The sequence below is a fragment of the Petaurus breviceps genome, unplaced genomic scaffold (assembly GCF_028583685.1).
Source record: "Petaurus breviceps papuanus isolate PSGF00001 unplaced genomic scaffold, PetGlider_PUasm1.0 76, whole genome shotgun sequence".
NCBI lineage: Eukaryota > Metazoa > Chordata > Mammalia > Diprotodontia > Petauridae > Petaurus > Petaurus breviceps.
In genome coordinates, this window is record NW_027186473.1 from 45,428,993 (window position 1) to 45,453,529 (window position 24,537).

Consider the following 24,537-nt stretch of genomic DNA (forward strand, 5'->3'; position numbering starts at 1 on the left):
ATAGATAGATAGATAGATAGATAGATAGATAGATAGATAGATAGATAGATAGATAGATAGATATGAAGGGGGGTGTCTAGAATGTCTGGCCTCTACCTACTTTTCCAGATTTATTTCATTACTCCTTAAGGTATTTCTATGTCCCAGTCAACTTGAACTATAAGCTATTCCCTGAATGCCACAAACTCTGATCTCCACATCTTTGCCTGAGTGATATCCTTCATGAGTGGGATAAACTCTTTCTTCATCTCCACCTCTTAGTATCCCTAGCTTCCTTCAGGGGTTAGGTACCACTTCTTATGGGGAACCTTTCTTGATTCTACTCTCCTATCTGAACTGTAGGGCTTTTCTGCTCCTCAAATAATCTCATCACTTGCCTTGTGCCTGTGTTTCCTCTAGGAGAAGGCTCCTTGAGTGCAGTTTTGTTTTGGTCTTTGTATACCTATTGACTAAAGTGCCTTATACAAAGTAGGCTCTAGGTAAACATGTTTTGAATTCGTTAGGGTTTACAGATTTGGAGGGCAAAATTTCAAATGACTTTCCGGAACGTATGGACCAATATAGAGTTCTACCAACACTGCACCAATGTACCTGTTTTCCCAAATTTGTCAGGGACATCTCAAGTATGTCTAAAAGTTCTTTTTTAAATTAAATTAAATTAAATGTCACACAATTTAATTCTTACTTTAATTTGGAATCAACATCTTTATCTATAGAATTCAATCTATTCCTATTTTTATGCTATTTTTAGAAGTAGTTTATTTTTGCTTAGAAGAGACAAACCGTGATCTTTTGTTGTCCATGAAAAAAAATTAGAGTTAACTGAATTGTCTAAGGATGCATGCCTTCCAGCCTGAGACTTAATCCTCTAAGTCCAAAGAGCCAGCATGTTTCTCCTCTCAGGAATGCTGCAACAGAAGACAACAGAATCCCTCATACAGTCCAAGATGAGAGGACTCTTGCCAGCTCAACACATCCTCTTTGACATTCAAGATGGGTTTGCTTCACCTATCAAGCACGTTGTGAGGGTGAAGACTGGATTGTCAGCATCCTGGCTGCATCAAAGGGCAGATATTGTTGCCTGGTCTTTGGTAGTTCATGTAGTGGTCAGGGGGTAGAGATCTGGGAGGCAGAATGGGGCCAATAGTAGTCTTTCCTCTACCCAAAGCTTGATGACTGCCTGACTCTCCTATTTGCTACCGTTAGTGCTGCATGAAGAAACAGGGAAGTCTCCAGAATTCTTGAAAACACAGCTGTTCAGGGCCCATGCTCTGCTCAGTGCACAAGGCCTGGCAGCTTCTGTACAGTCTCTCAGGGTCTCATTTGTCTGGCCTGATCATTCTCCATTCTATTCCAGCTGGCCATGTTTTTAAATCTACCACTTCAAGAGCTTACATTCTCACTAGAATAATAGTAAATTCTCACATGTATTGCTTCAAGGCCTCCTCACTTGTTTAGCTTAATCATGTCATAGGGGATGACTCTATCTCAGTGAACACAAAACGTATCAACGCCACATTCCTCATGCATTGCTCTGGGAAACATACTTTACCTTTCAACTGGGGGCTGTGAACATGCATTCTTTGCAAATGCAGGTTTATCGGAATGAATTCTAATGTCTTCTCCCCTTTGCTGCAGCTTGATCTGAAGGAAGACCCTGGAAAAGAACCCACTTTAAGTACCGTTAAGGATAGTCCAACATCTCCTCAAGCCAATGAGAGACAAACATACCTGTGTAACACTCTTCTTGATTTTTTTTTCAAGCCTGTGCAATGACAAAGAAGCAGAAATCCTAATAACCACACCTTTGCTTGCAGCCACAGAATTCTATTTGACTCACAAGACAAATGAATTTTGTGAGGTTTGCTTTAGGTAGTAGGTACAATGCTTAATGCTAAAAGAAGACCATCATGTGTGGTAGAAATTATGCCCTATTTTTACATATATAAATATTTACAGATCTATAGAAATTGATGACAATATATGTTTACATGTTCTAAAAGCACAGAAAATGAGAGAATGCACAACTAATTTGCAATTGTACAATTAGATCACAGCAAAGTTTTCACTTCCTATGATTCACCAATGGTGATAAAAAAATTTTGAGGGAGAGAGTTCTCATCTCAACAAATAATAGAGCAAAATGAAAGGAATGTATAGTATTTTTCTTTAGATATATACTAGTTTACATAGCAACACAGGATTTGTAAGATCATAACATAATGTAGTTAGTGCCAGAGACAACTTCAGAGTCCATCTAGTTAAACCTGGATGAAAAAAGCCCAAAGGAGCTTGCCCATACATACATAAACAAAGAAAGTGACTGAAATGGGCCATTATATCACGCTATGCTGCATATATACACACACACAAAGAGGCATGGCCATACATACACCCCAAAACCAATTTCTGCATGTAGGTGTTTAAAAATTGCATCTGGTAAAAAATTAATCACTTGTGCAAAAACAAAATGTAAGGGGAAAATAAAAATGACTAATATTTCTTCAAAGTGCTTTGGAGGCATTCTGCAAAGAACTAGCCTTACAATGACCTATAAGCAAATAGTATAAGACTATCTTTGGTGGTCTAGTTATCATAGCTTCATTTCACAGATTGGGAAACGGGTCTAGAATTTCAGGGTCACACAACTTTAAATTCTAATTCTAAGATTGTTCTAACCCACATATTTTGACTCCAAGGCTGGGACATCTACACATTAGTTTCTTGGAACAATTCCTACTTTTCTTCAAAGATTAGCATAAGTTTCTCCTTGTACAGTAAAAATTTCTGATTCCTCCAAATTATTTGTGTTTACTATCTTCTGAAACAGTTTGTATACCTTTGTGCACACTTTGCATTTACTCATTAGTATATGACTTGTGTATCCATAATGAAATTTAAGTGTCTTGAGTGCAAAGTCTGGTCAGGTTTTGCCTTAGGATCCTGAGGGCCTAGCAAAGCAACCACTTAATCAATATTTGTTGAGTTAAATTGAATTTCATGATGCTCACCGGATGATTTTAGAATTTGCTGTGATAAAAGGTAAGATCTCACCCAAAAGTTGAGGAACACATGAGAAACATTGATAATATATTTTTTTTGCTTTTTGGAGGGCGTAAGATAGAGCAATTAGGGTTAAGTGACTTGCCCAAGGTCACACGGCTAGTTTTGTGTTGTGTCTGAGGCCAGATTTGAACTCAGGTCCTCTTGACTCCAGGGCCAGTGCTCTATTCACTGCACCACCTAGCCCTAAACATTGATAATCTTAATGAGAGATAACCAGGACTTGGTACCAAAAGGTATGACAATTAGTCCCATTAATATATTGTTTTGTTTTAAGATAGGTATATAAATTAATAGTTAATATTAATTCACACTAATAATTAACATTAATGGTTAATTAATAGTAATCATTCCTGCCAGCTAAAAATGCCATCTACATTCTACAAGTTGCCTTTCTGCTAGAGTAAGCTAAAAATGCTCTGTGCTCTAATGATGATTTATGGCTCTTAGGGAGTGGTTACTTTTTACCCTGCTTTCTAAAATCATAGAATGTTAGAACTAAAATGAACTTTAGAAATAATCTAGTTCAACCTATCCCTGCCTTTAGAGACAAGGGATCTAGGAGCCAGAGAAGTAAAATGGCTTGCCCAGGATCTCAAAGCTACTTAGTGATAGGATTTTATAGGATCCAGGGACAATGCTGGAGAATGGTCTAAGTTCACTTGTTTACATTGGATATAGAAAATCTAATGCTCTCCAGAATCCTGTGAGGAGACTCCACATCTCCCTTAGCTATCAATTGCTCTGACAGATGACTACACACTTTTTTTTTCCTCTCCTTCCCATTCTGTTTCTTCTGTGGTCATTTATACTGTTTCTTACTTCCTATGACATGTGATCTGTCATTCCACTGATTAAATAGAGAGATTAGTTGCAAACCTGTTTGCTTCCCAAGTTCCGTCAGAATATCCTGGTACGTGTTCACCATTTGTTCACAGTGAGCAAGAACGTTGTTGCGTAGATTGTCCCAATGTGGTGCAAGCTCACCAAGATCTTTTAGCTCCTGGTTTCTATTACAGAAGGAGAGAAAAAAGAAAATATTCTTTGGTTTAAGATACAAACTGCTAGAATAACAATAACAACAAACCTAGGAAAAATGGATTAGTGAGAGTTGGAGAATACTCAACATTGACTCAATACTTATTTTTTTTCTTTTTATAAAAGCAGTGATTGGATGGAATTAATACTGCAATGGTATTAGCATCAATCCCACCCAGGACTCAGTTTCTGAAGTAGGAAATGGTACAAATACTTGGTGATCCATAATTTATTAGCTACTGGCTTTATCGCTATCATAAATCCACATTTGACCTGTATCTAGAGTCAGCTAGGTGGCATTGTGGATGGAAGACTGGAGAGACTGGGTTTGAATAATGTTCCAGATACTTGCTACCCTCAATGACTCTGAGTAAATTACTTAACTTCTTCTTCTTCTCGGTTTCCTCATCTGCAAAATGAGGATAAGAAAAACTTCTTATCTTCACAAGATAAGATACTTCTGCCCACTTCTTCTGAAGACCAAAAGTGACAATGTACATAGAACTGTTAAAGCAATATCTAAATATTTATAGAAACTATTTATTATTATTACAGAGAGCATTTATAGAGGGTTTTTGGTTTTCTCATTTTTTCCCTTATCTTACAAAATATTGAAAATATGTTTAAAAGAGAGAAAGAGATAAAAGTATGTCTGGAAAAGTGGACAAGTAACAAAATGAGACTAAGAGAAAAGAGAAAACCTATAGATTCCATTGTACCTATAGAATGTCATGAGATTGTAAGGAGGGCCACAGCATGTGATTAGTGCTCTGATAGTAAATTCATTGAAAGATGTAGACAAGCACTTAGTAGGATTAGAATCATGGATGTGTTTAAATCTTTACCATAGGAAGGAATACCTCCATGAATGATTTCACAAAGTGACTGACTTGTATCTATAGTCAAAATTAAAGTAGTATGAATCCATAGGTTCAGTACAAAGTGCTTAAGTAATGCTAAAAAGAGGTACAATCTATCTTATCTCCATCTTTTAACCAAGACTGAGGAATACTCATTTGAGGTATAGGAGGAAGAACCTTAGGTTTAGAAGACCTGAATTTATCGCAAAGATGATTAGCTGGTTTGAGGCTGGGAAAATAATTGTCTCTCCAAGCCTCTCAGTTTCTTCATTGGTAAAATGGGGTGAATAAGACTGCTACTACTTATAGTAGTACATCAATGGGTTATTGTAAAAATACCAAGTTGATGATGGGTCACTCTGAGAAAGGCCAGTAGTTGTAGTTCTTGAATAATAGTCATAGATTCCATATTGAGACTTGTACATGAATCTTTTGCAGGTTGGTAGGAGGACTTGTCAGAGCTTACCCTCAGTTGTGTGACAAATGAAAAATGCCAGGAGACAGAATTTCTTATTAACTAATAATCAATTTTATTAATTATGCTACCTGATAATCAATAAATTGATGGTCAGTGAGTTCTCCCAGAAAAACAAAGACAAAAACATGGTGAACCCAAAAGCCTTAAATATTATTTGAAAGGGAATATATTGTTGACAAGTGGAAATCAACTCTGGTTGATGGACATTTAATGAGGAGGTGGGCTAGTAGTCTTCAGCCCCTTTTGCTGAGAACATGGCTTGATCACTACCTCCAACAATCTAGAAAGGGGAATACATCTCCTTCCAGACCACTCTGGTTGGTTTTCTCCTTCATGAGCTGGGTCATCCTAAAATCTAATGGAGTGGTACAAGGACAGGAACTGTTCTCCTTGGGTCAAGAATTTTCCCAAACTACATTGTATTTACACTCTCAAAAAGTTAGCATGTTCCTGGAGGATTAGGATTAGACTCATCAATCAGTCTCATCCTTCACAGATTGATTTTTTTTAACTGGGGCCAGGCTTTAAATAAAGAAATAAAAGGTGAAAAGCCTGGCTTCTAATTTAATAATTTGTTATTAATATAATAGAAATAATTTTTCTCATTTGTCATTTTTTAAAGAAGCCTGTGTCAACTAAAGCACAACAAGATATCAGAGTAGGGCTTTGTCAAAGAAATGATACACAAATATAGAATAACTTCATCAAACCTCTTAGTGACACAAAGTGTTTTATTTTTCTTTAAAAATTTAAATTTAATATAAATATAAATAAATAAATTTAAATTTATATTTGTCATCACCTTCTACCAAAAGGACAATTTAATTAGAGAAAAACATTTTATGCTTGTGTTATTATTTCTTCATCAAAAAAATTCTTTATTATGCCATTTAGATCTTCAATATTATTTACGATCCTAATTTATTCCATTTATCTAGTTGATGCCAATTAACTAAAATTCAGATTTGATTTATAGTGGTCAAAGCTCTCATATGCCACCTTATTTTTGTTCTTGTTTTAAATCATTCACCACCATAATATCTGTATGACCAATAACAATGAGATATTGTTTCTTAGACACACATTTAATACAAATTCATAGATTCATGACTTTTAAAATAAAATGCTTTCTGCTGAGTATAAGAATATTAGCTGTTGATTAAAGCTATGATTTATGGAAGAGGTATGGCAAAAAAAACCCAACTAATGAAAGGACCTCATCAAGAACATGTATTGCTGAAGAAGAAGGTAGACAATGTATACAGCAAGAGCAAGAGACAAGAGATGTATTACTAATATCTACAAAATATTCAAAGAACAGGAGGAAGACTACATTGAATGGATCCTCTGTGGAAGATCTACAAGAGGACATGGACAAATGGGTGAGGAACAGTGAACATGTCAAGGAAATCATAGATCTACTTTGAAGTATAACCAAAAAATATGACCTGCTTTCAACTATTTAAATCATATCATTACTGCTCCTCTCAAAAGAATTCTAGTTTTCATTGCAACATCTTTCCTCTAATGGGTAGGTAAATGGTAAAGTGGATAGAACTCCTGGCATCAAGAAGACTGGAGTTCAAATCCATCCCAACATTTGCTAGTTGTGTGACCCTGGGCAAGACACTTAACCTCTATCTGCCTCAATTTCCTCATCTGTAAAATGGGGGTAATAAGAACAACCTACTAAACAGGGTGATTGTGAGGATCAAATATGATAATATTTGTAAGTATTTAGCATAGTGCACCCCGCACATCGTATGTGCTATATAAAAAGGTTATTATCATTTTTGATGGTCCTACATTGGTTAACCAGCAATTACTTACTTTCTTAATTAAATTACTTAATTTCTTACTCATATGCTTTCTGTAAACTGACTTAGGGGTCAGAAAAAGTCTTTGGAGCTTGGAGTGGTGGTGGTATGGATTTCTGGGTGATGAAGGTTAAAAGGATACTGGAAAGCATCCTTTCCCTATTAAGTCCAAAAGAATTATGTGAGATATTTTGTGAGATACAGAGTCACCAAGAGGAGTCATCAGTGTATTTATATGTATAAGTTTTATTTTATAACTAGGGTAAGAAATCTGGCTAAATTCTCAACAAAGAAACAATAGATAGTTTTACAATTGAGAAAACAAAAGCATCCTCATTCACACTACTCTAAGAGACCGGAAAATATACTATAGTTCTTTTTCTGAAACATGAGAATTTAATCCTTACCACATGAACTTAAACTTAACACCTTTCTTATTATTTAACCTGACTTCTTCACTACCATGACCCACAGAATTCACTCTATTCCTTTAGTCAAATCAACTTATCAACAAGAATTATTAAGTACTTACTGTGGGTCAAGCACTGTGCTAAGCTGAGAATTGGAAAAATGCAACAGATGACTTTCTTAAGAAGTTCAAATTTGAACAGGAGAGAAAATATGCAAATCAATATATATATATAAAAGATCTAAACCACTATATATCTATATCTATATATAATAGATCTATACCACTATATATATAAAAGATGTGCACCATTACATATTTAAAGATCTACACAGGGTAAACTGGGAATAATTTCTGAGGTTGCATGTTAGCTCTGAGAGGGAAAAGGAAAGGCTTTCTGAAGAAGGGTGGATTTTAGCTGAGCCTTGAAGAGAGCAAGAGAAGCCAGGATGCAAGGGGTGGGGAAGGAGGGAACATTTCAGAGATGGGAGACGTTGAGTGCAGATGCTCAGAGATGAGAGATGAAGTGTTTTGTTCAAGGAACAGCAAAAAAGGTCAGTGTCTCCAGATTATAGAAGTTGTATAGGGAAATGAATGGTGAAAAAACTGGAAAGGTAGGGAGGCGTCAGGTTATGAGTGACTTTGAAAGCCTAAAGATGGAGCAACTAGGTGACTCAGAGACAGAACACTGGCCCTGGAGTCAGAAGGTGTGAGTCCAAGGGCAGCCTCAGGCAATTTATACACTGTGTGACCCTGGGGAAAATTACTTAATCCTGATTTCCTTTAAAAAAAAAACCTAGGGACAATGAGAATGAACCATAAACAGGAGACAGAACCACTCAACTCTTTCTTCACCATTAAGTAAATTTGGATTGGAAAGGACAGAATGGAAATGCCTAGTACCAAGGTGAAACCCAACTAAAATCATGTTAAGTGAAAGGATTTTTTGGTTCAGATATAGATAGTGCTAAGGAGCTTTCCAACTCTAAGGTTATGAAGTCCCATGCTTCTTCCTCTCTCCTATCCCAACATTCTCTTGCACAAAATGCCCTTCAACAACAACAGACAAAAAAAAAAAACATATCAAGCAAACAGTACATTCATTTCAGGTTCCAGAAATGTGTCTTACTATTCCTGCTGTACCAATTTGGGGATTATTAACCTTTTTTCTCTTCTTGATTTCATTATTACAAATGTCCCTGATTCTGCAGATTTGCCATAAAAGGAGAACAGCAGTTATATACCAGACCCAATATTTGTCAGCTCAAAAAACAGAAGCTAAGTAATCTATAGTTTAGGCAAATAAGAAAAAAAATGTTAATATTAGCATTGTTTGATGTGAATTTGATATAAAGTCCTATGTATGCCAAAGCATATACTTTTCCTTGTTACATTGAGGGAAAGGGATAGTGCTAAGTGCTTTATAAATAGTATCTCCCCGTCAACACAAGGGTTTCTCTTTATTATGAAAACGATAATAGACACATTATAAGTTGCTTATTGAGATCCAGGTATGTACCTTTAAGCTTTTCCTATTTCCTCTAAGCTTTTAGCACAATGTTTACAGAGTAGGTAATCAGTGAACTTGTGAGATTGTTAATTTACTTAACTTGGAAACAACTTGCATTGTGGATAATAAATCTTCAAAAAATTCAGCAAGTTCAATAAACATTTAGTAAGTCTTCAGTGTAAGGCAGAGGCAACCTGGTGTACTAGTTAGAGGGCAGGCCTAAAATATCCATCCTTTTTAAATAGTAGAAAAAATATTACCCTCCCAAAGCCCTCTCCTGAAGCAAGTAAGTGTTAAAATGGATGTAGCTTAGTGACTGTCACTAGCTTTGTGAGACAGGGAAAGTCATCTTTTGAGCTATTGCTAGTGAAAGCCCAGTCTAGGTAATAACTTTTCCATTAAGCCTACCCTGATTTCTCCAACGAACTTGGTTAAGTTTAGCCGACATTTATTAAATATGTGCTATAAACCAGATGCACAGCTAGCTGTCTCAGTGGACAGAGTGCCTGTCCTGGACTCAGGAAGACTATTCTTCATGAGTTCAAATCCAGCCTCAGACACCTACTAGCTGTGAGACCCTGGGGACAAGTCAGTCAGCCTTGTTTGCCTGAGTTCTTCCTCTATAAAATGAGTTGGAGAAGAAAATGGAAAACTCCCCCAATATCTTTGCCAAGTCAATCCCAAATAGAGTCATGAAGATTCAGACATGACTGAAATGACACAACAACAAGCCCAGCAGCACCACTGAATAATAATATGAGGCTGATGGGGAAGAGACCTAGAAGACATAATGAATGTATCCTGGCTATGTGCCCCTATGTATGGATCCCTCTACAATGTGTCCTAGCCACATCTTCATGTTCCTGTTTTCCTGTTCAGGTATGTTCCCTGTGTATGTCCAGTTGCCCCATTCTTTTTTATTTTTAATTTTTTTTCTTAAGCAATCGGGTTTAAGTAACTTGCTCAAGGTTACACGGCCAGTTATTTCTGGGTGTGGTGCTGAGTGTCTGAGCCCGGGATTCAATCTTCAGGTCATCCCAACACTGGAACCGGTGCCACCTGGCCACCCCTAAACAATTAGGGTTAAGTAACTTACTCAAAGTTACACGGCCAGGTGTTTCTGGGTGGGTGCTAAGTGTCTGAGCCCAGGATTCAATCTCCAGGTCATCCTGACACTGGAACAGGTGCTTTTACTCGCTGTGCTACCGGGCCGCCCCCAGTTGCCCCATTCTTGTCCTTTATCTGTGACTTTCTCATGCTGTTCAGTCATGTCCAACTCTTCCTGACCTCATTTGGGGCTTTGGGGGACAGAGACATTGGAGAGGATTGCCATTTCCTTCTCCAACTCATTTTACAAAGGAGGAAATTGAGACAAACAAGGTTAACCAACTTGTGTCCAAGGTCACACAGCTAGGAAGGGTCTGAGGTTACATTTGAACTCAGGTCTTCGTGACTCCAGGTCTGGCTTTCTATCTACTGCAGCACCCCACTGCTCCAATTTTCTTATGATACATGCTATTCTTCCTTGTACCATATGTCTTTTCCCCTTTCCCTAGATTATGATTTACTTGAAGGCAGACACGGGGGCTTATTTATCTTGATATGCACTCTAGCTCTTTGCAGAGGGCATGAGTGCAATCAACAACTACTTACTGAGCTGAACTGAAAAAATGGAATAAGGCAGGGACTGGAGAGTGACGTGATTGGGGAGGCTAGGTGGTGCAGTGAATAGAGCATCAGACCTGGAGTCAGGAGGACCTGAGTTCAAATCCAGCCTCAGACACATAACACTTACTAGCCATGTGACCTTGGGCAAGTCACTTAACCCCAATTGCCCTGCCTTTCCTCCTCCTCCAAAAAAAAAGAGTGATATGATTGGGTGTACAAAAGGAAAATAAGAGAATAAATAAAACAGAAGCATTGTGCCATAGTGCTGATTTATTTCAAATTCTAAATAACATATACATAATGCATATACATAAGAACTTACAGAAACTTGCCAGTAGGCAAGAAAATCCAACAGATCAATTTAATTATAACAGGGAACTAGATCATCCCACAGTTTCATAACTTTCTTTTCACTAATTTGTGGAATCTTGGGGATAGAAGGGGGTCAGTTAAGTAGCACAGCAAATAGAATTCTGGGCCTGGAATCAGGAAGATTCATTTTCCTGAGATCAAATCTGGCCTCAGATGCTTACTGGTTGTGTGGCCCTGAGTAACTCTTTTCCCTGTGTGCCTCAGTCTCTTCATTTATAAAATGAACTGGAGGAGGAAGGCAGACCACTGTAGGATATCCACCAAGAAGACCCAAAATGAGATCACAGAGAGTCAGACATGATTGAGTAAAAACAAAAAGGACAAAAGAGATCTCAGAGGTAACCTAATCTGACCACTAGCTAAAGAATGAATCTTTTCTAAGACAATTCCAAAAAGGAACTGCATGGCCTCACTTGGATCAGTCTCTCCAATGATGGGAAATAAAGGCAGAACAGTAGAACGAATAAAGAGCTATACTTAATTCAAATCCCACCTCCTATACTTATTAGCTTTGTGGCCCGGGACAATTCTCTTAATCACTTAGCTCCCTAGGCAAGTTTCCAAGACTTTCCATGGTGGAAGAATTGCTATTATGCACTGATTAAGAAAGATTTGTCACCAGAAAGCTTCTCACACCAATAAAATCACAAATTTTGATGGAGAAATAAAACAAAACAAAAAGCAACAAAAACAAATGATGGGATTTTTGCCATCCAATGAGAGAACCCTCTCCATTTCTGGATGAGCACTATTGATTAGAATGTTTACTTCACACTGAGCTCCATTTTTCCTTTGCCAATTCTACCTTCTGATTCTAGTTCTGCCTTCTAAGATCAGGTCATGGAAGTCTGGCCCCTCCTTCATGCAACAATTTCTTATGTTACAATATTTCATAGAATCCAAGATTATCAGAAGAGGGAGGAAAATTCAATACTATCTAGTTTAATCCATTAACTTTACACAGAAAACAAATATTACTTAACCCTGAGGTAACAAAAGTCTTAAGTAGGAAAGTGAGAACTCAAACCCAGGTCCTATATGATACAGAAATACAATTGGATCTATCTATTGATTAGAGGGGGAAAATGATGGCTCTGCTCAGAAAATTACTTCTCTTACATATGATACATAAACACTTTTTAAAATACAATTTTATCTTATTTTCAGTTCTAAATTTGCTCTCTCCCATACCCATTATAAAGGCAAGAAAAACAAAATCAGCCATGGTGAGAATGGAGGATGGGAATAAAGGAGAGAGAATGGGATGAAGGGACTGAAAGAAGAAGGAAGACAGGGAGGAAAGGAAGAGGTGGGAAAAAATAAGAAAGGATAGAAGAAGGGAAAGAAAAAGGGAGGGAAGGATGGGGAAAATAGAAAGGGAGGGAGGGAGGGGGAAGGGAGTAAGACTCATGGAACAAGGGAATGTTAAGTCCCTTTGAGACTCAGAAGCATTTCCTACAAGGAACCTTTACTATCTCTTAAATGTTTGTTAAATGATTACCAATTGAGTTATTTACTATTTATTTTGCATTTGAATTTTCTTCTCATTGTATGTGCCCTCCCCATGCCCCCAGCCCAGGAGAATATAAACTCAGGAGCTCTTTAAATTTTGTCTTTTTGTCCTTAGTGTCTAACAGATTAAGTTGCACATAGTAGGTGCTCAATAAATGTTCTGTGAATTAAACTAAATGTTCTGCCCCAAATTAAAATAGAATGGGTATTTCTTATTGAGAGAGAAATTCTACAGATGTTTCTATTTACAGATGACTTTGTGCTGATGGCTTCATGACCCAAAACACCATAGGGTCTTTTCAACAAGATTCATGGCCACTCACAACGGAGCAGCCTAGTTCTTCATATGGAATAACAAAACAGATAAAGATGGAGGAAAGGAACAATTTATAAAGTGTCTATTCTGTGCCACTCATCGTGCTAAGTGCTTTACAAATATCTCATTTGAAGAACACATATTGTACTAATAATGACAGCAAATTGGGAAAATCTTGGAAATATTTGATTTAAAACTATAGCTATCTAAATAATTTGTGCTTTCTAAGAGAAAATTTAACATCATAAAAACAATTAGAATACAGAGCAGAAAACAGCTTACTCACAAAGGAATATAGCCTAGTAAGGGAGACATTAAACTTTTATTTTAAAATGTAAGGAGCTAGACTGCTTTCTGCATAGTAAATACTTGACTACTATATCTCAGTGGTACAGGTTAGAGGAAAATGGTGTTGGAGAGCTGGGTGGAACCAATGCCTGAAATTTAAAGACATTTTGGTATGGTACATATAGATCTGACTCTGTAATCAGGAAGATGTGAGTTCAAATCCTGCATCAGACACAGGGTGACTGTAGGGATTGCATCAGGCCAGGGCAACTCACTGCTCCAGGATAGTATAAATTGATGTCTTTTCTTTATTAAAAATTGTACATAAAAGTTTCTTGATAAGCATAGGTTTTATGTAATCAAATGCTTTCACTGCTATTCTGAGTTAATATACAATGGTCTAGAATGACACGTTGCTAAGCATGGAATGAGATAATTCATTGATGCCCCTTGTAGTTTTTGTTTATTGTTGTTCAGTCATGACCCCATCTGGGGTTTTCTTGGGAAAGAGCCTGAGTGGCTTATGATTTTCTTCTTGAGCTCATCTTCAGATGAGGAAATGAGGCAAGAAGAGCTCCAGTCTCAGATGATGTATTCAGCTGAAGTAGTTTTGTGCTCTTTTTCAGAGAAAAGATGTGACATCTATAGATGGCAAAAGCCTCTTGATTCTTCTTCTCCATCTCTCAGCAGCAGCATGTATCAAGGAAGATAAGCATTTTTTGCCTTCTCTCTTCTTCTATTGTTCTTATTTTCAGTAGCAGATGATAGTAGAGAAGAAATTAAATCTTTTCTATCCTTTCTTCTCAGCAGCAGGTAGTAGAAGAAAGGTTGCTTCTTTTGACTCTTTTGTCAACTTTCTTTGGCCAACCAAGGCTGCATGGTAACAAGTGATGATGTGGAAAGACAGTGCTAATGGACTAATGGTTTTTCCTTTATGGCCTTCTGGTTCATCAGCTGGGTCCTCTCTGTTAGAGACCCCACCTTTTCTTACAGTTAGCAGTCAAATTCTCATCTTCTGTCACTAAGCCATTATAAAGCCAATCAGGAGAAACTCTCCTGAGGACTGCTACTGTAAATAACTTTAAGGCTATAATCATATATTATAATGAATTCTCTATTTATAAAGCAATAAAGTAAAGCATAGCATTCAAGAAACTAAACCATAACATTCACAACAACATAACATAACAACTTATTACTAAGGTAGTCACATAGTCTCAAACAATCTCCTCAATCAATACAAAGTATCCAAGTAAAGTTCACTTTCATCATAACTCGAGGCTGAATTTCAAACCCCATGTCTCCTCCTCCACAGGTTACTCTTCCTCCATAGGTTGACCTGTCCCAACTCTTGCCTGGATTCACACATAGGCAGCTCTTCCTTCCTGTTCCATGTCTCAGTTCATGGGGATTGCTCCACTCCAAGCTCTTCACAGTTTCTGTTTCTAGGAAAACAATGCTTAACAAAGCAACAACAATATTTACACAAATTACCAGCACTATAATCTCAATTCACTTTCTGTCTGAGAAATTAAGACAGACCAACAGACAGAACAACAGAGTGCCGACATAACAAACATTTTCTCTCTTAGTTTGGCCTGCTCCCAGCTCTACATGTGCTCTTATCTGCTCCTTCCTGTTTCATTACTTTTTGCAAGCTCCTCCCATCATGGACTCCCATGACATTTGGTCTATTAAGGGGCAGGGGAGATCTTCAAACTCCCTTAGGCCTTTTAAGAGCAATACAATATATACTGTTTCCAATCAAAGGAGAGTTTCAAGGGCATTTGATAAGCTAAAACTCAATCCAGAAAAACAGCAAATCCTATTCTGATTTCCATTACAGCCATGAACATAAATTGTTTTAGTTTGTGATATTTTTTTAGTTAGTGACCTTGAAAAAGTTCTCCATTTTCATATACAAATGGACAAACAATGGAAATTTTGTCTTGGAGATGTTCCAAAATCTATAGTTTGTCATATGCCAACGAGCTACTGCTGTCTCAGAATACCAAGGCAGAATATACTTCTACTTTCTCAAAACTTTGAAATGGGAATTATGTCAAAGATGAGTAAGCTGTCAATAAAAATTATGGCAAAAACTTTATTAAAAAAATAGTTGTCACTGTATGCCTCATGTCTCTGAAGATGGGACCTCCAAAATATCAGAGGACATCTGAAAACTACCAATTCAGCAAACTTGCCCCAGTTTTTTTTTTAAATAAAAGGTGATTCGGGCATTTTCAAGGTTTAAATTTTTTTTTATTTGTGGTAGGGGAAATAGATGAGTGATTTCATTAGTGTAGGGAATTCATGATTTGAAAACTTAACTCTGCCAATGCAGAACTCCTCCATAACTTATATTTTTATAGTTGTCTAACTTATCCAGAGTTTAAGTGGGTATTCAGAATAAAGCACTTAGCACAATGCTTGGTCTGTAGCACTAAATAAATGCTAATTATCATTGTTGCTGCTGTTGTTATCCCCTGATCTGACAACTAATACATCTTAGATAAAGGATTCAAACCAGACCTTCCTAGCACTAAGCTTAGCTCTCTAGACCCATCAGGTCACAATGCCTCTCTTATGTATATATGAATCACTTATCTATAGAGAAGAATAGATAGATATATCATCAAGTACATATGGGTTATAAAATTATACAACAATAAGCAGCATTTGATGGTCTTCAAATAATTTTTATCCCCTGATTTTGAAATTAATGCAACATTCAAAAATGGCAATATCCAGGGCAAACTCTGGAATTTACTCCCAAAATAGAAATAAAATTATTTGTAAGCTTTATAGAATCCCAAATACAATCATACTTTTCATTCTATGAACTTTGGCTTTTTTTATTATATGTTGTACACAGAGATACTTTTTTTCTCTAGAACACATTAACATATATTTATTCCTCTCCTACAGAAAAGTTCTAGTCTCCAGGTTTTATGTCTATGAATCAAAGCTCAATGATGGGAGGTTTCAGGAGTACAGACCCAGAGGATACACTAGAATTTGGGAATGACACTTGCATCCCCTGAAACCCAACCTATGGTGATAGGAGTAGCTCAGAGGCATGGCTTCACTGATGGCAGCAGGACCCACTTTAGCATTTTTTCCTCAAACTTATTATACAGCTTGATGTGCTCATCTCCCTCTCTGTGTCTGAATATAATGAGGTGAGGAGTAGATGGGACCCAGGGGAAGTTGGGGAGAAAAGACAGATGAGCAGGAAAAAGGAGAGAAGCTCGCTGGTGTTCCATATCAGAGAACCAAAATATATGGCATAAATTTCGACATTTTTTTGGACAGGTTTATTGGCTTTGAGGTTTATCTGAATTAAAATATTTCTGATGGGTCTCTGAGATCCTTTTGCAATATGCAAGGTTTGACTCAGCGCTGGTTTCCTGTAAAGGGCCTTTACCCTTACTTAAAAAGACTTTGTGACACAAGGACTAGAAAGTTACCCTAGCCTCTCATACCAATGTATACAATTGCATGCCTTTTACACTATTATATGCCTTGCTTTTATGTTGCCTTTTGTTGCTATCACCAAGCTCCATCTATGCCTAAAGAGCATTTTTTTTCATGAGTAACTAACATATTTCAAAGTAGAATATGCACAGTGAACCTCTGAAGTAGGACAGAATCTGAAGAAAATACATGGCATAAACAAAATATGTGACACCATTAGGAGAAGTATAAAATTTTTATGGCCCATAGTTTGGCAAGTCTTACATAACTTGTCTGCAGTCAACCCAACTTTGCAGTACCATAAAGCCTTCTATATTCCTATTGAATTTATTCGTCATCTCAGCTGTCTGCAACCCCTCACTCTATTCCTCCTTCACTGGAAGCAATCAATTGCCAAAGTTTCTCCATTCTTCTTATCAGATCTCCTTCTTCAAACTCAATTCGTAGACAGGCAACCCCATGTAGATGGAAGAGTGCTGGAGCTACAGTCCAAGAAATTAAGTTTCCAACCACAGCTCTGCTCCTAACTAATCAAAATGTGACTTGAGGAAAGTCACTTCACATCTCTGTGACCCAGTTTCCTTCTCTGTAAAATGAAGGACTTGGACTAGGTGACATGGAGGAGGTCCCTTCTAACTCCAAATCTATGAAACAGTTGTCATACAACAGGATTTATTATGTTTCTAGATGAGGATATTATCATGCTGGGATGTGAATGTACAAAGTGAACAGCCAGGAATATCAGCTCTCTAGGATAGTAGAACAATTGTCTCCAAAGGGAGAATTAACTTGTGATACAATGAGAAGCCACACGGTTTGTTAGAAAAAACATCTGGTTTGATTAGATTTAGCCACTTCCAGTCCTGGGTTGGACTTTTCATAAGTGACTGTGAAAAACACCACAGCCTCTTTGGAATACAACTCATTGCATCAATGCCTATGTGCCAGGCTTAGTGATAGACACCGAGGATATAAAGAATATAGCAATGTCTACTTGAAAGGAAGTTACATCATAACAGGGCAGACAAGTACCTCTATAGAAATCTATAGAATAAATACAAATTGATACAAATAAATTAAAGTATAAGGTTATTTGGGAAGAAGTGTACTAGTAGGTAAGGAGCTTAGAAAAGGCTTCATGCAGAACATGGTGGTTCAGCTGCACCTTCGAGGAAGAGAGGGACTCTAGAAGGCAGAGGTAAGGAGGAATTGTACTCCAGGTACAAGGGATGGCTAGTTAAAAGCATAGAGAAAGGACTTGGAACATCATGTGCAAGGAACAGAAAGAAGATCAGAGTATCCAGTGAGGCTGGAAAGATAGTTTGGGGCCAGGATGGGAAGAATATTGAAAAGGTAAATAGAAGAGTTTATGATTTATTTTAGAGGCAATTGGAGATTACTGAAGTTGATTGGGGAGGGGGAGTGTCATGGAAAGGGCTATTGTGAGGAAAGCCCTGTGAAATTTTAATGTAGCATGCAAATTTAAATTATTATTGAAGGAGAGTCAGTAATTGAAAACATTATGAACAATTTATTAACTAGTCAAAGGAAAAAACACTTTCCACATAACAAAAGGAGTAACATTTATATGAACTTATATGAAGTGGAATATTTTTTTAATTGAAGTAAAGATTTTGGGAGAAGCAAGGTGGATGTGCTTGGATGTAATAAATTCTCCCTGAGGAATAAAATACAAAGCAAAACAAAAAGCAACAAAAGGTGAAAATATCATTGTTTTTGTTTTGCTTTTACCTAGGGCAGGGAGATGTTTATTTGCCCATCTTCATATAGATTACACATAAGAAAGGCAGGACTTGGTCTACCTGAGTAGAGGCAAACTTTCAATCCACTGGGATTGTCATGCTGCCTAGTAAGTTCCTACATCAAATGAGATAAATACATGTAGTGTTTCACATGCCTTAAAGTGTCATATAATCATGGTTATTTTGTTGTTGTTGTTGTTGTAAGCTTAACATTTCATACTTACAAAGAGTTAGTTTTACTAAGAGTCTACCTGGTAATTACTGAAAGGAGAAAAATACTTTCCATATAAGAAAACAGCAAGTCATTATAAAGAAAAAATAAATAGTCTAGTGTGCAGTAAATGTAAATGTAAATGAAATGTAAATGCAAGTAATAATCTAATGATCTATTCCTTTAAAACTAAGAAGAAAAAAACCTTTTTAAAATCCTATGTTGACCACCAGATGAGAAAACAGATGTTTATATATTGGTTTGTAGCACTATAAGAAACATTTCAATTCAATAAACTAGACAATTACTAAGAATGTACTATATTTAAAGCATGATGGTAATCAATGTTCAAGCTTTCTAAGTCACAATATGTAATTTAGCCATAAATCCTTCAATACATATTGACCGCACATTTCCACTTTGTATCACATGACTCAAGGAAATTGCCTTCAAAGAAAAAATTTAAAGGGATTTGCATCTGAGGATACAGATTCATTTGTGTGAATGAGTAAGGAAGGGATATGGTATATCTAATCCATTACAATGCCAACATATTAGCTCAGGCAAGGGGCAGGGAAGATCTGTTGTCAATATAAAATGGCTGAGATTTGTGGGATACCGATTGTTTCAGATAAATAGCTCACCTTCATTCATTTCAGACTGCTTCTTAATTATAGCCTAACATCCTATTTTCCCCTTATTCCCCCAATTTATACCTTTCATCCTATACTCATCCCTCTATGTCTTTTCTATCTGGAGAAACATAGTTCTGACCTAACCTGACCTTTAGTTTATTCTTATTTGTATCTTGATTTAAAACTAGACCTTTAACTCTCTTCAGGAAGAAAAAGATATCATTCCAGAAACAGACACCCCATGTTCCTGGTGACCACAGGCTGACATTTGTCAGCCCAATTGTGAAGAATACAAACATTTCTACAAAGATGTTCAAAACAGGATCACTTATTCTTCACGAGATCAGTGATCTTGCACCTCCAACGGTTCAGCTCATAACCTGTCTTACATTCTCATCTTTGGCAATCCTCTAAGAAATCTTTCATAAAAGATCTGCCCAACATGCTGGAAATCACTGTTTAGACCAGGCTTATTCATCTTTTGTGTATGTGTTCACATAACTCCCTTTGTCAATTTGGTGAAATCTATGGACCCGTTGTCAGAATAAAGTTTTTAAATGCATGAAATAAAAATATGTAAGATTACAAAGGAAACATCATATTGAAATACAGATCTTAAAACCCAGCTCAGATTAAGAACCTCTGCATCTAGATTAATTTTCATGCCATTTTTACTTCTACTCAGACTGACAGCCAGTTATATTTTGGTTCTGTTATATATCAATCTATATCATTCCCAGTTTTCTGACTTCATTCTTAGGAAGACTGTCAATCTTATTATGGTGCAGTTTCTCCTGGGGAACATTAACATACTGGTCATTGGATGTGTATTTCATATTGCTAACACTAAATTATCTAAAAACTCTTAGCACTCTCTGTTCCTGCTCTGCTGCTCTGCCATAGTCACTAGAGCAGACAAAGGGTAGGGTGTCAGATTGAGGACTTTTCATTTTGGTTGCTGTGAACAAAGAATTTTGTCACCTGTCATGAGCCTCTCTGCACCATACAAAAAAAAGGCATGAACACTCCTTCACCTCAAGGAGCTCACAATTTAATGGCGAAAACAACATTAAAAAATAATAACTATGTTCAAACAAGATACATTGGAGGCTATTATAAGATACCATAATAATAAATTTTGAGGCAAGGCAGTAGCATTAAGAGGGATTAAGAAAGGTTCTTATAAAAGGTAAGATTTGAGTTGATATTTAAAGGAAACCAGGAAGCAGATGTATGATAGAATTCCAGACATGGGAGAGAGCTAGTGAGAATGACAGGAGATAGAGAATCATGTTTAATAGTTATCAGGGTTATTCCTCAGAGAACAGTGACCCAGACTCAGAACCAAGGAGGCATCTGATTCATCCCTCTACCTCACACCCCCCCACATCCAATGGCCCACAAATTTTTCAGTATCTATTTCAGTAATATATTCACTGACAGTAATGCCAATTCAATTTGATCCCACAAGCATTTTTCAAAACACCTATTATATGTAAAGGACAAGAGATATGAAACAAGATATAACAAAAATAAAAAAGCTTCTGACTTCAAGGGACTTATATTGTACCTGTGTGTTGCAACATGAATGCATGAAAACCTACAAAGGAAACAAAAAACACTTTTCTAGGGGAAAGCACCAAAATTGGGGAAAGGGATGAAGGAATCTGGAAAAAAAATTTCATGTAGGAAGTATTCTTCACAAAACTTGAGTTGTTCCTTAAAGGAAGTTAGGGGATCTAAGAGATGGAAGAACATTCTGGGTAACATATTTTAGTCATACTCAATGGCCAGCTTGTACAAAGGAACATAAGTGGCAGATAGAACATTTGTATGGAAATCAACAAGAACATAATTTAACCCAAAGCACAGGGTCTGCAAGGGGCAGGAATATTGGAACTGTTGGCTTTGGCTGTCTTAGAAAAAGTATATAATCCATGCCATTAAGGGTTAGCACTGACCATTGGAAAAAGGGGTATGCATGTTGTGGATGGCACAGAAGTCTAGAAGGCACCATGTAAGCGAACAGATGGGTTCTATCTCTTAATGGTTTTCTTCAGTTCCTTTCTGGATGCTTTCTCTGAATGATGTGATCCAGTTTGGTAGAATTGAGACTGGAAGAAGAAAGCTGTGAATTACCTTTGAAATAGAACTATAGCACATAAATGATACTACCCTTGCAGCTGAAAGTAATGATGCTTCTCTTCTCTCAGTGTGATTTTTTTTTATTACCCAGCCCAATATCAGGAATTCATACTGTTTCCAGTTTTGCCATGTCTTCAAATAACTTTACAGCAGCTGGATGGGAAGTACTGAAGTTTCTTTCTCAGAAATCCAAAGGAGGTACATGATAATATTTTACAATTATTACCCACATATCACTACTTTCTACCCAGGTGACCTTGAGCAAATCTCTTTACCTCTTTGGGTCTCAGTTTTCTCATCTGTAAAAATATGGAGTAGGATTAGAAGTGTCTCTAGGATCTCTCTATTATAAGTACATGGTCCTGTGATCCTGGCATGCTGGTTGTTGTCCTTCATTCTCAAAGAGGACCAAAATGACATCACCATACTAGAGTCAAGTTTCAATGTGTCTGACTGTGTCTGGTCAGACCAATATGAGCTCGGAATGTTCTACCACAGGTCGGGCACAAATAGGCCATGTGACTATTTGGGATGGATTCTCTAAATGTGTACATCTTGCATTTCTTTTAAGCTACTTCAATTCTGCTTTGCTCACAGAGCACGGCACCTTCTCTGATGTGGGCTTGCTATGCTGGGTGGTCCTGTGCTAGTGTCTCCTGTCATACAATCAACTCCAAAGTTCTCAAGAGAAACCTTGAAATCCTTGTATCACTTCTTCTGACCACCACATGAGCATGTACTTGAAATATGAAAGTTTATCATACTGTGTCACATTGTAAATTTTTGTTAAAGATTAAAGAGGTAACATATTCATGTGTAAATCGACATTGGGATCTTTATGGTAACTCTCATTCAAGGCTCAGCAGAGTAGAACAAGTATTCTTAAAAGCCCACCATCTCTAAATTCTTCTGTTTCTATCAGGGGTACCCCACTACCTGTCCCTATTTGTTCTGCTACCTGTGAAGTTATCCTCTCTTGACACTTTGGACCTGGGCATAGGACCATAAGGAAACTCTAATTCAGAAGATGCTGGCTCAGAATCAAATTTGTCCTGACTGTCCTGCAAGACTCTGTTCTAGGTACTGAAGTGTTACACAGTCCTTCTAAGCCTGGGTTCTTGTTTTTTGCTGCCCAATATTTCTGAGCTTGGAGCATCTTCTTTATTGCCTAAACTCCAGGCTCCTCACCCTCAGTTTCCATAATCTCTACTGACCAATCTAGTTAGATTCTCTCTTAGCTTTCTGGGTCCTTCACAGATATACCAGCCTGTGTATATCTTCCAGACCCCTAGATTCAGTCTATACAATTGAAACAAGCATGTGAACTTCCTCAATCTCACTGCTTCGTCTCTCCTGCCATCCTCCCCCACACTGATGTTAGACTGGTGGCTCCTCATGACACATTCCTGGTTTATCAGTGTGGCCTCCTCTGGCACTCTCAGATCCCAAGAGGGAAAAACAGAATATCTTAGAACCACACGTGCACATATGAACATGAAGAAGGAAGACAAATTTAACACAATTCAAATCCTTTTTTGTAACACTGAAATGCTAAAATGACAAGCACTTAAAATATATACACTATTTACTGATTGTTAGTGCTCAGAGATGTCGAGCTCTGTATTGTGTATCCGCCACCATTCAGGATTCTGAAAGTCACTGGAGGCTAAGCTGTACCAACCCATCTTGTTAATTAGTCATGGCTCAGCAAGCATTCTTATCAATCAATTAGATCACTAATTACTCTCCCTCATTATAGCAACAATTTTAATTTTGTTTCACAACAATAACAATAACCCATTAACATAACTTATTTTATCTATTACTATCCATTAGCACAACTTATTTTTCATCCAAATGTCCCAACATTTGTGAATACCGTTCCCCACCCTCCCACCATCTTCACCCTCCAAACAACATCGACATCAAAATCTTTTCAGAGTAGCAAAGCTATTAGCAGATACGCCAATGGAAGTGTGTAATAAATGACTGTCTTTCCCCCAGGTATACCGGTATGTGTGTGAGCAAAGAGCAGGTTCATATATATATATACATACATACATACATACATACATATATATACACACACATATATACATATATACACACACACACATATATACATATACATATACATATATATATATATATATATATATATGACCTGGCCTGGGTCAAAGCAATGTTAAGCCTAGTCTATGTAAGCAAGATGATAATATTTTCATTTTCTCTTTAAAAACATCACGAACGAGTCCTACCTTCTCATGTCCTCCTTTATGTGAAGGGAGATCAATTCCTTGGGAATATGAAAAGATAGTGTGGTCTCATACATTTGCTCTCGAATCCTCATCCATTTGTTATCAGATGTGGGGAATCTATATAACTTATACACTGGATTTTTTAATACTGTAAAGGAGGAAGACAAAGAAATAGAGTTGCTTATTTAAACCTTGTTTTCCAGCACTGTCAAATGATTCAACATTAGAAGACATGCTTTTGCCAGTGAAAATTACAATTATCATGGCCCATTAACATCTGCTTTGCCAGCTCACCCCAAAGACTATGGGGCCTCTCCACATGACTTGTAGCCGAAGACCCCACTGTGCTGTCTCCCCCATTAAAACAGGAGCTCCGAGAGTAGAGGCAGTATCACTTTTCTATTGGTACTCCCAGAACTTAACATAATGCTTGGAATATGCTAAGTTTCTAATAAATGGTTTTTCATTCATTTATTCATTTTGTTCATGTACATTAAAATCCACATTTTTCATTACTATTCACTTTTTGATAGAGTACAACACATTTGAATGTTAACAACCAAGTTTTGATTTCATACAACTTTCATGTCTCAATGGTGACTGATAGTCATCATTTCAAAAGAGAGACTTGACTTTGGCCTCTGCCACACTCTGTCTGGATGTCCAGTTATAAAAGTTAATTAGCTATGGATTGGCATTGGCAACCATTCATGAACC

General features: G+C 37.1%; 1 protein-coding gene across 5 annotated transcripts in view; it reads right to left on the bottom strand.

Annotated features, from left to right (window-relative positions):
- INPP4B (inositol polyphosphate-4-phosphatase type II B) overlaps positions 1–24,537 on the bottom strand; it is a 1,018,353-nt gene that overhangs the window by 243,391 nt on the left and 750,425 nt on the right. For all 5 annotated transcript variants that reach the window (XM_069105434.1, XM_069105431.1, XM_069105430.1 and 2 more), the window contains 3 exons: positions 23,821–23,968; positions 3,943–4,073; positions 1,553–1,657 (listed from right to left, as the gene is read on the bottom strand). In XM_069105434.1, the coding sequence (XP_068961535.1) occupies positions 1,553–1,657; positions 3,943–4,073; positions 23,821–23,968 (384 nt within the window). The remainder of the gene's footprint in view (positions 1–1,552; positions 1,658–3,942; positions 4,074–23,820; positions 23,969–24,537) is intronic.